General features: G+C 35.5%; 1 protein-coding gene across 2 annotated transcripts in view; it reads right to left on the reverse strand.

The window, feature by feature from the left end:
* Mfe2 (peroxisomal Multifunctional enzyme type 2) overlaps window positions 1-17,284 on the reverse strand; it is a 668,623-nt gene that overhangs the window by 324,520 nt on the left and 326,819 nt on the right. For both annotated transcript variants that reach the window (XM_090390952.1, XM_090390951.1), the window contains exon 16: window positions 2,751-2,820. In XM_090390952.1, the coding sequence (XP_090247078.1) occupies window positions 2,751-2,820 (70 nt within the window). The remainder of the gene's footprint in view (window positions 1-2,750; window positions 2,821-17,284) is intronic.

Raw genomic sequence — 17,284 nt, forward strand, 5'->3', positions numbered from 1 at the left:
AAGGTGACTGCAGACAGGGATTTGAAGTTTAGCATGTTGCAAAAGTAGCCAAAACAGCACATCGGATTATGTGATTGTTGAAGAACACACTAAAAAAAGTAGGGATAGAGAAATTATTGTTACCCTTTATAAGGTTTTAATAAGGCTACATCTGGAATATTGCACAAAGATCTGGATTACAAGGAGATAAAGTGGTGTAGAAGATCCAGAGGTAAGTAACAAAGATTGCAGCAGGTCTATGGAATTCATCGTATGAGAATAGATTGAAGATCTGTGGATTTCAAACACCAACTGATAGGTAAAAAAAGAGATGATAAAAGAATATCAGTTATAAATGGAGTTTCATAGGACTGATGCTGAAGACTTGAGCATATACAAGGAAGGGAGAGAACAATGGGGGGGAAATGTGTTTGTGTAAAAGTGCTGTGGTTGGCAAGGATGTTAGGACTAGTTTTTTTGTGATGAGTGAATAAGTTTAAGGAGCAGTATGACAGGTATTGTGTGAATAATGGATCCCTCATGATGAGTCTTCTGACTATGGAGACTCCTTCTGATTCCTGTATAATATTTAAATTTGCTTCTGTGATGTTGATACTGTGGCCTTTTGCCATCATATCATGTGGTGGTTGAACAAAGATACAATATCTAGACTAACTAGAATGTCATTGGCAAGATAGAAATTTCTCCTAGTTTTTTTTTCTAAAAAGTGTTGTTAGTTTTTGAAGGAGTATGTCTGATGTGCTCCTTAAGAAGATTAGCTAGATTTTCTGATAACAAATAAATAGGCAAGCTAATACCTCCTCGGCCTCTTATACATGCATAATAGGCAGAGGGGGATATTAGTCTTGTGTACTTTGGGTGTTCCATATAATTGTGGAGTTAATGAGGTGCATAGATTTCACTCTTTTTTTTAATATTCGTAAGCCCCACGTAGTCATGTTGTGCAAAAAGTTGTTGGTTTTTTCATGGTTTTGTCCAAGTAGGGTCATAATCTAATGGAGTGTAAGTAGAGGTAAAAAGGAAATTTTTGACATATAATCAGTTGTATTCATGATAACAGTTGAATTGCCCGGGGCCTCCATAGCTCAGAAAAACTCAGGTTTTTCGTCCCCCAGAACAGGCAAACTAGTCCCATGAATGCACACAGATTACATTCAGGAATACTTATGACCTAGCCAGAGGCCTGATCTGTCAGCTATGCCAGTCCCAGAGCCAGGATAATGTTTTGAGATGTTGCTGTGTCTCCCCGTAAACGGGGATCATGGCAACTGAATCATCATGCGACAATAGCTAAATTGCCCTTTTCAGCCTTAAGTACTATGATATATTTGTTCTTCTTTAAATTTGGAAGAGCACTTTTTTCTGAGGAAGTGATGTTTTTTTAGGGGGTGAGAAGAGAGAGATTACATCTTAGAAATTATGTCTTAGAATAATATTGGACAGATATCAAAACTAGATAAACAAAATAAACAGCCGAAGAACAATATGCATTCAGAAGTGATGATACAATACTAAACCTTCAAATGATATGGGAGAGATCAACTGTTGTACAAAACAGGTCTATCTCTACTTCACTGATTTTGAAGAATCATTTGACACGTCTCTCATAATAACTTTATAGGAATCTTAGAAAACAATGGTCTAGATTCAAAGCATTTAAGTTATACTAGAATCAACAATCTGCATTTAAGGTAAACAACATGCTTTCACAATGGATAGATTATATAGTATAAAGAATCAGATAGGGATTTGTATTATCAACACTGATGTTTGCAATCTTGAAAAGCAAGAAATTTTAACATAGATGCATCTCAATTGGTGAAAGAAACATAAATAACTCAAGGCATGCACAAACTACACAGCACTATTCACTGAGAATGAAGAGAATCTGCAAAATATAGTTAATATTTTGCAGATACTGTGAGAAATTTGGGTTAAAAATGCCAGTACCAAAAACAATGAGCAGGAAAAGTGATGGATAAAAACCTTAAAGGCCACCCTATAGAATAAGTAGACAAATTTATATCTTGGAAATTTAATCAATGTAGAAAATGTGAACATGAAACAAAAAATGAAATATGAAATAAATAATTAAATAAAAAATAAAAAATGAAATAAATATTGAAATAAAAAATGAACATGAAATAAAAAAGAAAATCAATAGCTAAGAAAGCCTTTAACATAAATACTTATCAGCAGAAAAGTCAACTTAAATACAAGAATATTACTGCTGACTTGCTATGCATTTTCTTCATTACTGAAGACCTCATGAACTTTCAGGAAAAAAAGACTAACAGCTCTGAAGATGTGATTACTAAGAAGATGATGTAGATTAGCTGGAATGAAATATTTTCAAACAAGTACTTTTCAGAGCAAACAGAAAAAAGAAATTCTGAGGTTGAGGCCTGAAAAATATGACCACCACAAGAAAACTACTGAGAAGAGATAAACCGAGAAGACATCACTTATGAAAGGCACTAGACAAGCAAAAGTACCATAATGCACAAGACACAAGCAAGTAGAGGGCTGTGTGCACAAACCGGCAGATTGCAGATGGTATGTATGCAAACAAATTTCATAAAGTATTAACAAATATTAGCAAATTTGTTAATATTTGTTGGTGTTGTGTGCACCTACCAGCAGATTGTATGTATACAAACAAATTTCAAAAAGTATTAACAAATATTAGCAAATTTAGAAACGTAACAAATTTAATAAATATAAAGTATTAACAAATGCAACAAAGTTACCTCCAATTGCTGCAAAAGCAGGATCAATATGGATTGGATTTTTATCCCCACTCAATCGGTATAAAGCAGCCTTAAAAAAAAAAATTCCACTTTATATAGCAAGCAGTATTTCACACAAAAAAAAACATTCATACAAATTTATTTGAATCTGATGACCATAGCTAAATAAAAAAGAATGTTAATGACTGACTTTTTCATATTTTGTTTTCCACTGCATACTGTTTAGTTGTTAGACTGATAAGGAATTATCCACACTGAAGATGAAAGATTTCATCAGAATATTAAAGATAATGGAGAAGAGGCATCGCAGACACAGAAATGTTAGCATTATACATTACTAGTTTTACAAAGGGAAACAATGAATTGCATAAGTTTTTTTTTAATACAAAAGTTTACAGAATCTAAACAACATATAAATATTCTTTCATTTTATTATGCTTTTCAATGCATTTTATTTATAATTTCATAAAAGTATCCTTATTTGGTCATGAGATCTAAGGTGTCGGATGTCTGAAATTAAGGCCACAAAGACCAGTATTAAATTTTCATAATTAATGATGCATGTTCTTCTGGATTCCAGGAGAACTTTGCCACTTCTGTATGAGGAAGGAAGCAAACTAGCTGTATTTATTATAAAATATATAATATTACACAATTTATGAGTGCACATGTTTGCAGTTAGAGGAAAATAAAATACATTGATATATATATATATTAATCATTCTATACTAAAATTCTAGTACAAGAAATGCTAGCTAATCAAATTTCTACAAAAAAAGTCTTTCTTGAAATGTGCTGCTCAATATTCCATTGAGATGAACCATTAGTTATATTTAATAGTTTTGCAAACATAACTGGTTGGACCCAAAAACTATTGAAAAAGATCTACTTAAAAAAGTGATGTTATTTTCATTCACTTTGAATACAGTCTTCTGATGATAAATTTTCAGGCACATGATGATGACTGACCACAGGAGAAAAGATTTACAGAGTGAGTTATCATGATATCCAAATGATCCATCATCAGGCTTCCTGATTAACCAGCAAGCAATACTGCTCACACTTATCTGAAAGAGCATGTCTGCCTGGAGAAAGAAATGAGTGGTAGATGTGTATGACTGTGGGACTGATGAGACCATGCATCAGCTAGGAGTGTGTAAAGACATGTCTACAACTCTCACTCAAGAAGCACTACCTGCCTCTGCTTTTCTATAAACTTTTTCATTGACATAAATGGTTAGTAACATCACAAATCGTTAGTCACACTAAAGATAATCACAAAAATATATAAAAATCTACCAAAATTATAAAGTCAGCAAAAACAGAAATCCACACAAAAATCACACACTTCAGCATTTGTGGCCTTAGCACAAATAAATTATGTGCAATACTGCATACAGAATCTAGATTCAACTTTCCATTCCTAATATAACCTTGAAATGCAAACACCACAATTATTGTTCATTTCAAATACCAAAAATACATACTGCATTCTGCTTCCGCCACAATGGTGATAGTTCTGCATTTATCAAATCTGAGATTCCGTGGCAGAGAATAACAAACATGGAATATCCTCTTAATAATAAATTGGAGAATATGGGTTTGGGGTATAGAATATTAGCATGGATAAGAGGATGGCTGACTGACAGATATCAAAAAGTGGTATATGGGAGATGTGAGCCTGCAAGATTTAAGATGACCAGTGGTGTAAGGATCAGTGCATGATCCACTGTTATTCAATCTGTACATTAATGATATTGGGAAGGATTTGACAAGTGACATACAGCTATTTGCTGATGATGCAAAGATAGGTGGGGTAAATCAGGAATACTGCTGATATGCAGTACTTGCAGAATGATTTGAATAGGCTGGAAGTGTGGGCATGGGAAAATGGATATCAGTTCAAGGTCAGTAAATGTAAAGTCATTCACTTTGATGTGATTGGATATCCAATGCTGTATTATATTGGTGGGATTATGCTAGAAGAAACTGATCAGACTAAGGATCTTGGAGTGTTTAGTAGATAGGAAGTTGAAGTTCAGGGCCCATGTTCAGGCTCTGATATTTGTAATCAAAGATTACAAATATCAGAGCCTGTGATAGCTGAAACAAACTGAGCTGTGATTGCAATGCTGAAACAAACATTCATATGTAAAGATGAGGAATGACATTTTACCTCTTTACCAGACTTTGATAAGACCTCACTTGGACTACTGTGTATAGGTCTGGTCTCCTGGTTTCCGTTGTGATTCTGATATACTGGAGAGAGTGCAAAAGAGAGTGTTAAAAATTATATGATAATTGTGGAATAGTGATTATGAAGACAGATTGAGAATTTGTAGACTGCAGACACTAGCAAACAGGAGAAAGAGGGGTGATAGGACTGAAACTTGCAAACTTCTAAAAGAGTCATACAGGATTTCAACTGATGGAATTTTTCAATTTATGGAGGGTAGGGAAAGGACAAGAGGACATCCTTGGAAGCTGAGAATGAATGCTGCTAAGAAGGGGGTGAGGGCTATATTTTTCTCTCATAGGGTGGTGTGTGATTGGAATGGATTGCCATTGGATGTTGGGACTGCAAGCAGTGTGAATGAATTCAAGAATAAGTATGATAGCTGGTGCTTGTAGCATGTGGCCTCCCTCAATGAGTGACTCCTTGGCGGTCTCTAGTAGTAGTAGTAATAATAATAATGTTTGCTAGTTCAAAATTTTCCTACTTGTTTAGTTGCATTAAATTTGCTGTCTCTACCATTCTATAAATTCTGAAATCATTCCAACCTCTCAGTATCTCTGAAACTTTATTAATAATCGAAATACACAAATGGTGAGCTCATCTTCCTTGGGCATAGGAAAAGTAACACCAGTTTGAATGCCTGCAACTCAAACTGGCTTCATTTTTCCAATACCACTGATCAAGCTAAAAGAAACAGCAAGGAATTTGCCATCTCCAACCTAACTGACTTATATCTACTCATTAGAAGATAATCCTCATTATTCTGACTAATATCCTTGACTTCTTACTATGCAGCTCTCATTTCAAATATACTTTGGATGTCAGCTCTCTTAGAAATTACACAATCTAATCCTTGTTTAATTTTCCAAAGAATCATCCACCAACTACTCTACTCATTTGTTCTTCACAACAGTGCCAAATGATCTCCCTAATAATTGTTCTTTCTTTCCTTGGTCCAATTACTGTTCCCATTGAAGGCCTTTCACTGTATGCTATGGCAGTTTAAGCCAAAAATTCAGCATAATGAGAATGGCTCAAGACAGACTCCAGCTTCATATTCACCCTCCTACTCCAGTGCACAACAACAACAACAAAAAAAGTAAATCTGACTTTGAAGTATAGAAAATTTGCCTTCTTTTTGAGAAGTGTCCTTATAGGTCCTTCAAGGCTACTAGATCCAACTTTTGTCAATGCTTCCAACATGATTCACATCCAGATGGCACCATTGTGACAGATATAGCTAACTGGCATTATTCTTTAACTTCCTAACATTAAGTTTACTGCATGTCTCTTCTGGAATTTCATCAGCAAGGCATCAGAAGCCTTAACAGCTTCACATTTTTAAAAATATGTAGTTCAGATGTTAAGTACTCACATAAACACAATAAAAAATATTATATAATAATAATAATAATAATAATGTTATATACACACTGAATAGTTTAGATGGCAAAAAGTATTCTGATGATGGGGATAGTTTCCTCTGAAAATGTGCTCTAACTTTTACTCCAGAATTAACACTGACCCAGTGTAGTATTTACAATATCATATATATATCCAGCATCTATCCTCAGCCACAGAAGCAAACCTATATTCAGCCAATTCCACACTAGGAGGATTAAAAGTCCATCACCAAATTTCATGTTTCATCACCCTCAATCTCAATTCTCTCAAAGCTAATTGGAGATGCTTATGAACTGTTGCCAATATATGCATCGCTTTGAGGCCTATCAATCAATAATAATCGATACAGATTCCACTCCGCTCAATCCAAAGTGAAATTAGGCATGATCTCCTACCACTAAATACTAACCATGGGAAAGTATGTAGAAATTTGGTTTCTAGTTGCTCTTGACCTCTCCAGGACATGTGATCAGGTCTGGCATATATGCTTGCATACCAAATTACAATGACATAAAGTCTGCCTTTTAATATTTATAGGTGAATCACCGCATTTCCTCTAGTCTGCCAACAATAATGGTAGATGGGCTTCATCTCTTCATAAATGGCAGATAACCCAAAGCGCTAAATACTTTTGCTACATTCTTCTAATTATAAGTAAAGGAACTTCTCTCAAAAACCTCAAATCATATCCATAGTTTTGCTGATAATAGTCCATGCCATTCCTCTTCAACTTATAAACTTTGAAGTGCTCAACATTCTAAGAGGGAAGCTCTTCCAGCAGTGCTTTGAGCAATTATCTTGTTAAATTAAGTACTACCATAACAAAATTCTGTGTATTATTTCTTGATGGTATTCACTTCATCATCTCCCTTTCTCCCTTATCTTTAATGCATAAATTGCCAGAGAAGAATTGCTTTCTCTGCTTGGGCTCTAGCACAAACACAATCAATGCATTCAAATGCCTCTAACTTTTAAAAAATTTGGTATCCTTTGTCTACCAACACTTCGCATCTGTACAGCTGCTAACTCTATACAAATCTCCTATAAATACTCAACTTACCAAAAAGTCTGTTTTGTTCAAACACTACAACTTCTAATAGAATATTATTATGTAACACCTCCAGGGAATCCAAAGACTCATCGAGGGAAGGCACCTACTCTACAACTCTGTCTCCACCACTCCACCAACCGTAACTACCTTCATCATCTACACCAACGCCATCTGCTGCTGACCACCACCACGACTAGTATTTTCACAGACAATCACAAACATCCATGCCCATGGCAGGATTGAACCTGCAGCCTTTTGGCTGGAGAGCAGATATGCTAAACACTTGGCCAACCAGGCCGACAATATCCATCCCGAATCCTTAGAATACTCTCTCACATTTGAGGTGGTGCACCATAAACCTCCCTAAGAAAGCCCAGTGCTGTCCATAATAGAGCAAATCCACTTAATTGATCTCTCTCTCTCACACATCCTCCAATCTCTGACACCTTGTATCTTCATGGGCAGTGCTCCAGACTAGCTGTAACCATTCCTCCACTTTCCTCTAAACATATAAAGACATTAACAGTTGAAGTTGTCAACATCCATACATAGTTCAAACTTACTGAACCAATTTCCAATCTTTATTTGTTCTATCTACCTCTACTCTTTGAAACAACCTTCTCCATGTAAAATCTCATATGATAAATAATTTATCATGTTCGTTTTTACAAGTTTTTTTTTTTTATTATTATTACATAACACTTCCAGGGAATCAAAAGACTCATCGAGGGAGGGTACCTACTCTACAACTCTCCATCTCCACCAACTGCAACTACCTTCATCATCTACACCAACGCCATCTACTGCTGACCACCACTATGACCCACAAACATCCATGTCCATGGCGGGATTTGAACATGCCTTTTGGCTGGAGAGCAGATATGCTAACCGCTAAGCCAACCAGGCCAGCGGTTAGCATATTTTCTTTAGGAAATTACACATAAAAATGTTATTGTTTGCATTATTACTATAAATCCTTTTGTATGTAATAACCTAATCACAGACTTTTGTTAAACTATTGTGAGGCATGAAATATGACTATGTAACAATGTAAATGCATGTCCAGATATCAATTCATGACCATACATGAAAGTTTCAAGACGTGCGCACATGCGTACAACATGAAGTCCAGGCCTTTATAAGCTCTAGCGTTGAGAGGGACTTCGTCTTAGGGTTTTCACCTTCTCTTACCTGAGTCTGCTGCACGTGAAGTTTACTGTTGGTCAGTCCACTTCATTCCCTGGATTCACCACCATGAGGAGCCTACCATTGATCACCAGCAATGTTTCATTAGAAGAGAGCTGACCATTGCCATTATGCTGCCGAATTAAGGGTTGAAGAGGACACAGTATTATCAACGACTCAGACAAAGGAGAAGTTCAGCAGGAGATCAAGAAAAAGTCAGCAGAAAGAAGGGAGCACTATCATGTGGACAAAAGATTTGTGTAATGGGCAGTGCTGAATGAGAGTATTGTCAAGATTTCAACTCATTGAAAATACTTAGATATGTGATAACTCTGAATGATTCACATCTAGTGTGTCTCTGTTCATAGTCAATTGTCACGACATAAATTATAAAATTGTATAAGTTAATATTATAAGGGTAAGAAGAGTACTGTATGAGGTAGTATAAGTTAATAGTTAAGCTCACTCAAGGTGTGCTTTATATTCAAATCATATAAGTATGACAAGTAAGATGTACTAAACTATATTTAGGCTTTAAGGGTAGACGTGTAGAGAACTAAACCTAATTCAGAGACATCTTTAAGTAAATATGAATCGTGATTCACATGTGCTAATATGCTAATGTGGATTGAGCTGAATAATAAGAATTCTTGATTTAATTAAATGGTTTGTGAACAACACATTGGACTGATTTTGTTAATGCATTACCCTAAAATATTCAAACCTGCTTAAGATTAAGTAATGAAAAGTTGAGTATCAATCTTAGATTAAGTGATTAAGATCAACCATGACTGAATTAAAGTAAAGATTAACATTAATGGGGAATAATAACAATATCAGCTTTGTCTTCAGTTTGGAATCTTTATAGCCTCACACTCAATGCATAGTCTAATTGGTGCAGTCAAAAAACACATTTGTTAGACTATAGAGTGTGAGTAAAAATAAGATATAGTAGAATATTGAAAAATGGTAGCAGCTGACAATTAAGGCAGTCAAAATTTTATGACACTTAAAGAATAAATTATGATGAAGATAGATTATTACACCCATACCATTTTCCAAGCAGCTGCAGCCTCCAGCATTTCAAGAAAGACATCAACAGATTCCTTTCTTCCTCCCTAATAACTTATCCAAAAATGATATCGTGTCCCTGATCATGGGCCTTTCGCGCACGCGTGTGTGGCGGTTGAGATCTATTAGGCTGGCAAGCCATGCATTGGCTATCCCTTCACACAGGAGGAAATGGAAGAAAACTACTGCATAACATTTCAAGTAAATACTGCATTCCTCTGCAGTATTTACTTGAAATGTTATACAAGTAAAGTAAATACTGCATTCCTCTGCAGAACACATTTCAAGTCCGATTATTTTTTAATCATCATGAACAATGAAATGCTCAGTGAACCTCAAACTGGTATGAAAGTATTAATATTAAACATATTAAGACCATCTTCACCTAGCAGCCAGACTTATGTCCAACCTTACAGCATATGAGGTAAAACACTTTTGATCTTTATATCTGTTATTGTTTTAATTGTTTGAGTTTGCAATGCCTTGTGTTCTGTGTGGAGTATTTTTGCACTCCTAGAATGCTGGTTTGAAATCCAGTGAAATAGCATCAGATTAATAAATTATCAGGTTTAAACTTTCATACATTTTCACAAAAATTGTTGGTATCGAAATATGGGTGGATGAAAACAATACTTTTAGGAATACAGATCAAACAGTGTGTCTGTGGTAAAAAGAGAAGATGGAAAGGCTGCTGTAGAGAAATGTTTACTTAAAAAGGAAATGGAGAGAATAAGTGGCAGTGGTTTTGATAATTCTACAGTGCAAGGTGGAAGAAGGATGTGATGTTTAGTGAGATATTAGCTTAGAAATGGATATGGTATGGTAATAGCAAAAATGTTCAGATCACCAAATAATGCCAAATTAGCCTCCCTCAAGGGCTCACTCATGCGAGTATGGGAGTGGCAACCCCAAGGTACCTGATGTTGGACCATGCCTTACTTCATGTAATATACATCTGTTATAATATCTGTTGACTGGTCTCTACTCCTCTTTCATTCTTTTTCTTTTCTTCTTGCTCTTTCCTCCCCAATGCTATTAGAGTATTCGAAGGCTAGCGGTGAGTCTTTCCTATTTTACTATTTTCTTTCGTCTCATGCAGTGGGAGTCTGCCTTCTCTCCTAAGCATTTGCCTCACCTAGTAGGCTAAAGACAGGAGGAGATGGGTGCCACCTGTCCATATCACATTACAAAGACAGTCTTACAGCATTCTCTGCTGTCTCAGTCATTGCCCAGACAAATAAGGACCACACCACCTTCAGGGACTGCCAGGGATGGTAGTGGATATTCTGTTACTAGTAGTATACAGATCAACAAACAGAACTCTTCAGCTCAGGAGAAGTTTCATGGTTGGTACCTGGAATGTCAGAACACTTCAAAAGAAAGTGGTTAATTCAAGTTACCAGAAAATGAACTCTCACACTATCGTTGGTCTGTCATGTGATTTTGTGAGATCAGATGGCCACAGGCAAGAGAAATGGTTACAGATAAAGGAAATCTTTTGCTTTATTTGGAACAATGAGGAAGAGAAGACGGAGTTAGTTTTTGATTCATAAAACTATCAAAAGATATGTGATGGATTTTAAACCTATAAATAGCAGAATTGATCTCATCAGATTGAAAGGAAAACCAATAAATGTATTAATAATACAGGTCTATGCACCTACATCATTATATAATGAAGAGTATATTAATAACTTCTATGGACAAATTAACTCAATGACAAAGCAAATTCCAAAAAAATACTATCATTGTCCAAGGAGACAGAAATGCAAAAATTGGTATAAGAGGGTGGTCTGAAAAGTTCTCGGCCACGACCATAGATGGCAACACTATCGGTAAGATTTTTTTTCCCTAAGTTGGTACATCGGTCATAAACATCCATGTGAAATCGCAAGTCATTCTATCGAGTAGTTTATATTTGGATAAAATTGATATCATGCGTTTATAAAATTCTTCGTAAAAGAAGATTTAACGCCAATAGAAAGTCATTAGAAGTTCATAAAAATTTATGGGCACTCTTCTCCTTCGTTTTTGACAATTAAAAAATGGGCTGCTGAGTTTAAACGTGGCTGTATCATCTTCGAGGCTGGTATTCGAGGTGAAGGATTCTGGTATTCGTGTGAAGAACGTCAAAAAAGTGTAACAACACCAGAAATCATTGATCAAGTGCACGATATGGTATTGGATGACCGGCGAATCACAGTGAGTGAAATTGCTGAGACTATAGGCATTTCAAAAGAACGTGTAGGATATATTTTGCATGAAGAATTGCAAATGAAAAAGCTTTGCACAAGATGGGTGCCACGCTTCTTCACAGCAGATCAAAAACACATCCACATGAAAATCTCTGAACAGTGCTTGGAGCATTTTAACAAGAATAAAACTGATTTTGTGCATTTATTACTACGGATGAGACTTGGATTCACCATTACACACCAGAATCCAAATAACAGTCAAAACAGTGGGCAGAAGCCAGTTGTTCAGAGTCGAAGAAGGCAAAGTCGGTTCCATCAGCAGGAAAGGTCATGGCATTGGTGTTGATGGTAAAGGAATTTGGTTTATTAATTATCTTGAAAAGGGTAAAACAATAACCAGGAAATATTATTCCAATCTTTTAACCAGACTAGATGAAAAAATTTGTGAGAAAAGACCTAGTTCGCAGAACAAAAAAAATCATCTTTCATCAGGACAATGCATCTGCCCACAAAGGTTTTTTGGCAATGGGAAAATTAAGGGATCTGCACTATGAATTGTTGGAACATCCACCCTATTCCCCAGATTTGCCCCCCCCCCCGACTTCTATCTCTTCCCAACGCTAAAACTCTTCCTCGCTGGTCAGCATTTTTCTTCGAATCAAGAGGTGATTGCATCTGCAGAGGGGTATTTTGCAGATCCTGCTGAGAACCACTACAGGGACGGGATAATGGCATCGTAGCATTGCTGAAATAAATGTATTAGTCTTAAGGAAGATTATGTTGAAAAATAAAAATAATTTTGAAATTATAGATTCGTTTTTTCATTGTTAGGCTGAGAACCTTTCAGACCACCCTCGTAGATACTGGAAGGAATTTTCTCCCCATTGTGGTGCATTTGGTTTTGATGAAACAAATGGCAACGGTTACGAACTTACTGATTTTGCCATTCAAAATAATTTAACAATTAATAATACTTTATATCCTCATAAGCATCAAGAAAGTAGATATGAACTTCACCTAGTAGATCTGTGCACAATTTAAATGATTATATACTTGCTCAGCAAACATATAAAACATTGCTAACCATCGAAGACTAGATCTTTTCCAGGAGCTGAAATTAGCAGTGACCACAACATAGTCATTGATACATTGATTCTAAAATGAAAACAAATACTGCAATCTCTCAATTAATGCGCCCCCGATTAGTGCGTTTTCGATTAGTGCATCATTTTTTTCGATACCCTAATTCGATTTGTGTGCTTATATACATCTTAAGAATAAATGTTACAGATTTTAAAAATTTTTGATCTATACAATTTTTTATGGCTAACTATTTAAAAAAATCACTCACCAGGATGAAATAATTTAGTTACTGATGTAAAACATTTTAGAAAGTTATTTTTTAATGGCATACTAACACTATTTCCATGTACGCTATGTTCCAAATGTACTGCCAAAATTTTTATGTCGTCTGCTTTACATAGCTTTGCTGATCATATCACGTGCAATTGTTTTCCTTACTTTTTTATTTTAAATTATTTTCCTAACCTTTAATCGTGAGTAAAAGAATTAGTGAACAAAAAATAGAAGTGTGAAAATGATTCGAAAAGTAATCTCATTGGTAGAAAAACTTGAAATAAAGAAAAATGAACAAGGTGAGTCAAGAGCAGAGATAGGACAAGAACACAAAAATGGGTTAATCAACTGCTGAATACAAAGAGAAAGGTAAGGCTGCTTCAAGTTCATCATGCATGCACTCAAAATCAAAGTATTATAATGATTGAATTACAGAGATTTCTTTTTACATAGATCGAAGATTGTAACCAAAAACGGACCCCACTAAACACTGGCCTGATTAAATCAAAAGCATTAAGTCTCTTTGTAATCTGGAAAGGAAGGGCTATCAATGATGGAAAAGAAGAAGAATTCTACGTTAGTGCTGGTGATTTGAGCATTTCAAAAAGAGAAATAGCCTACATAATGTTCTAATCACAGGAGAAGCTACAAGTGGAGATAAGGAGATATCCCGAGATTTTGAAGAAAATTGTGTAAGGAGACTACTGTGATCAACAAATATTTAATGTTGATGAAACCGGCTTTTTTTTTGGAAGCGAATGCCTTCCAAGACTTTTCTAGCCAAATCAGAGAAATCTCGGACTGGTTATAAAGTCGCAAAGTTGAATGAAATTACTGCTAGAAATATGCGAGCCGTTTGGAAGCGCATTCTTCCACATCGTGCAAATGATTTTAGAGGCTTTTCAAAATGAATCTAAGTTAATTAAATCTCATTCTGAGAAGTTTAGTGATTCTGACCTGCTAAATTTAGATACATGGTGGGAAGATCCTGAAGAATATGAAGAAAATTTAATCACTGACAAGCCCAAAGAGGTTTCACAGAAACAATTTGAAAATAGTTTTCGTACAATCGAAGTTTTTAAGCGCAATGCTTAGAAACTGACCCTGGTAAAGAGAGAACCAGTAAAATTTGCAGAAGAGGCAATAGGGTCATACCATCAGTTGTATGAAAAAAAGAAATAGAATAATAAATTTATATTCTGAATGTTTTATTGTCTTTCAATTTCATGGTTTTCCTTTAACTAGGCCCTGAGACATACCCTAATTCTTTTATAAAAAAAAAAAATTAGGATCAAAAAAAGAAATCTGAGGAACGAATTATACATTTTCTCATAGGTTATTATATTTGATTAGTGCGTTTTCGATTAATGCGCCTGTTTTAAAGAACGCATTAGGCACACTAATCGAGGGATTGCTGTAAAAGGTAACAAAAAAAAAAAAAGAAAAAGATATAGTTTTGAGAAGTTGGAATCGCTCATATCAGAGAACAATATAAATCCCACATAACTAATTTCTTGAATACCATCCCAGACGAATTCAGAAGTACTGATAATGAATATACACTATTTTCTAGAGCTATTTTAGAAGCAGCTGATACCATAATAGGAAATTTTTGCAAGATAATTGACATTTTACAACTATGTGATCAAAACAGAACCTTAAAACCCATTATAAATCAGATAATGAAAGCAGGAAAAAATATAAAGAACTAAAAATTAAAAAAGCTAAAACCAACTGGATTTTGCATGAATGTGGAAAGATTGAAGAGGAATTACATAGAAACAACAAAGGGAGTTAAAATTTAGGGGGAACATAGCAAAAGTGGCTAAAGCAGATCATCAGATTACTGAAGCAGATCATCAGATTACAGATTACTTTGATGAGCATAGACAAGCAGGTAATTGTTCCTCTTTATCGAGCCTTGACTACAGCGAGCAGATCAGGGCAGCAGGGTTCTTGCTGGTGAGGAGGTGGAGAGGATCCAGAGGCGAGTGAGTGACCAAGATGGTAGCAGGTCTATGGAATGAACCTTATGAGAACAGGTTGAAGATTTGTGGGTTACAGAAACTGGTTGATAGGAAGAAAAGGGGTGATATGATATTGAGATATACACATTACTAAAGGATTTTTATAAGATTAATTCACAGGAAATTTTTCAGAACAGGTGTGTTGGTGGGAGAACTAGGGGCCATCCATGGAAACTGAGTAAGAGCATTGTTAGCAAAAATCAGAATAGCACGTGAGACTGGAGATTGGTGTGCCATTAGTCAAGGCACAAGACAGGGGGACCCAATATCACCAATCATCTTCATCACACATCTGGGAAGAACACTAGATAAGATTAAAGAAGAAGGTGGAGGCATTTCAATAAATGGCATGAGAATAAACTACCTCTGCTTTGCAGATGACATTGTCGTGATTGAAAAAGCAACAGCAAAGCTGGAACAGACATTGCAAACATTATACACAGAAGGAAAAAGATATGGACTAAATGTCAACTTTGAAAAAACTAAAACAATGATATTCGGACAACAGGAGTTACTGAACAGAGTTACGATAGATGGATTTCAACTGGAAAATGTGGAACACTTCACATATCTTGGATGCCACATGACTTGGACCCCCAAAAAAGAGATAAAAATTAGAATAGCCAGAACAACAACTATTTTAAAAGCCATGGACAAAATATGGAAGAGCTGAGCCATAGGATGCGAGGCCTGGGTACTCCTGAGAGAATCCGAAAGGAGGATATTGGCATTTGAGAGGAAGTGCTAGAGAAAGATCTTGAGAATAAGCTGGATATAGAAAGTAAACAATGAGGAAATCAACAGACGAATACAACCAAAAGAAAACCTGATCCAGAAAATAATCAAAAGGAAACTACATCTACTTGGCCATATATGTAGAATGAATGATGAGAGAAAATTAAAAACATTGCTGTATGGAATGATTGAAGGAAAGAACAAAAGAGGAAGACCAAACAGAGAATGGGGCAATGACATCGTCAAATGGTGTGGAAACTATACACAAATTGAGTCATCTTGCACAAAACAGAATGCAATGGAAGAATCATATCAAGATGGCAGCAGACACCTATGGGCATTGGACCCATGGTTGTTGATGATGATGAAAACTTCCCAAGATTTGTGAAACTAATTCTTAGGCTTCCGGCTCAACAGCTAAGGCTAGCCAATGGCACCTATAGAGTTCACCACTCATAGGACTTTAGGCTTTCAGTCTAAAAAAAAATTTTTTTTTGTTCACTCACTGTGTACATTTGTGTATGCACACATGCTTTTTTTTGCAGTTTTAAAATTGTATCCCTGATGTTTGTGACAGAGATGGAATATAGGATCCATTAATCTTATGTTTTTAACTGCAACCGTTCATTCCATTAAATCTAACAATGATAAATGGAATATACTGTCATCAGCAAAACTATGGATAAGGTTGTGTAAGTTTGGAGTATGCTAGCATCATCTTTAGTAGTGGCTGCCGTACATGTACTGCTCAGATAAGTCATTATTTTTTAGTAGATATTAGCAACATTGTTATATATAATTGATGGTATTGCGACCAAGACATCAATGTTGATGAGCAATATACTTATTGCTCATCCAATTATGCAATATACTTTCCAATGAGAGGATTGTGCAGGCAAAATGGTGTGCAGTTTATAGATGTGTGCACAAATGTTTCTTATGGCACTGATGTGTACAAGAAAAATTGCGACCAAGACATCAATGTGACTGATGTTGAAGTGCAGGATTTAGTGAGATGTAGCCTGCATTTAATATATTCATTGCCAAGAGTGAATGGTATGTGGAATGAAAGTTAGAATGAAGAAAATATTTGTCAAAAATGTTTTGTGAGCAAGTATAAGAAATGCTAGTCATGTTGGGAGTGAAAGGATGAAGTGAATGATATGGATATAAGGCAGGATTATCAAAGTGTTGTGGAGAATGTAGTGGAAGCAGTGAATTATAGTGCATGAAAGTAATAATGTTGATGATGAGATGCTAGCGTGGAAAGAAAT

The sequence above is a fragment of the Typopeltis vanoorti genome, chromosome 3, assembly GCF_054136105.1.
Source record: "Typopeltis vanoorti isolate ZY-2024b chromosome 3, IOZ_Tvanoo_1.0, whole genome shotgun sequence".
Classification (NCBI taxonomy): Eukaryota; Metazoa; Arthropoda; class Arachnida; order Uropygi; family Thelyphonidae; genus Typopeltis; species Typopeltis vanoorti.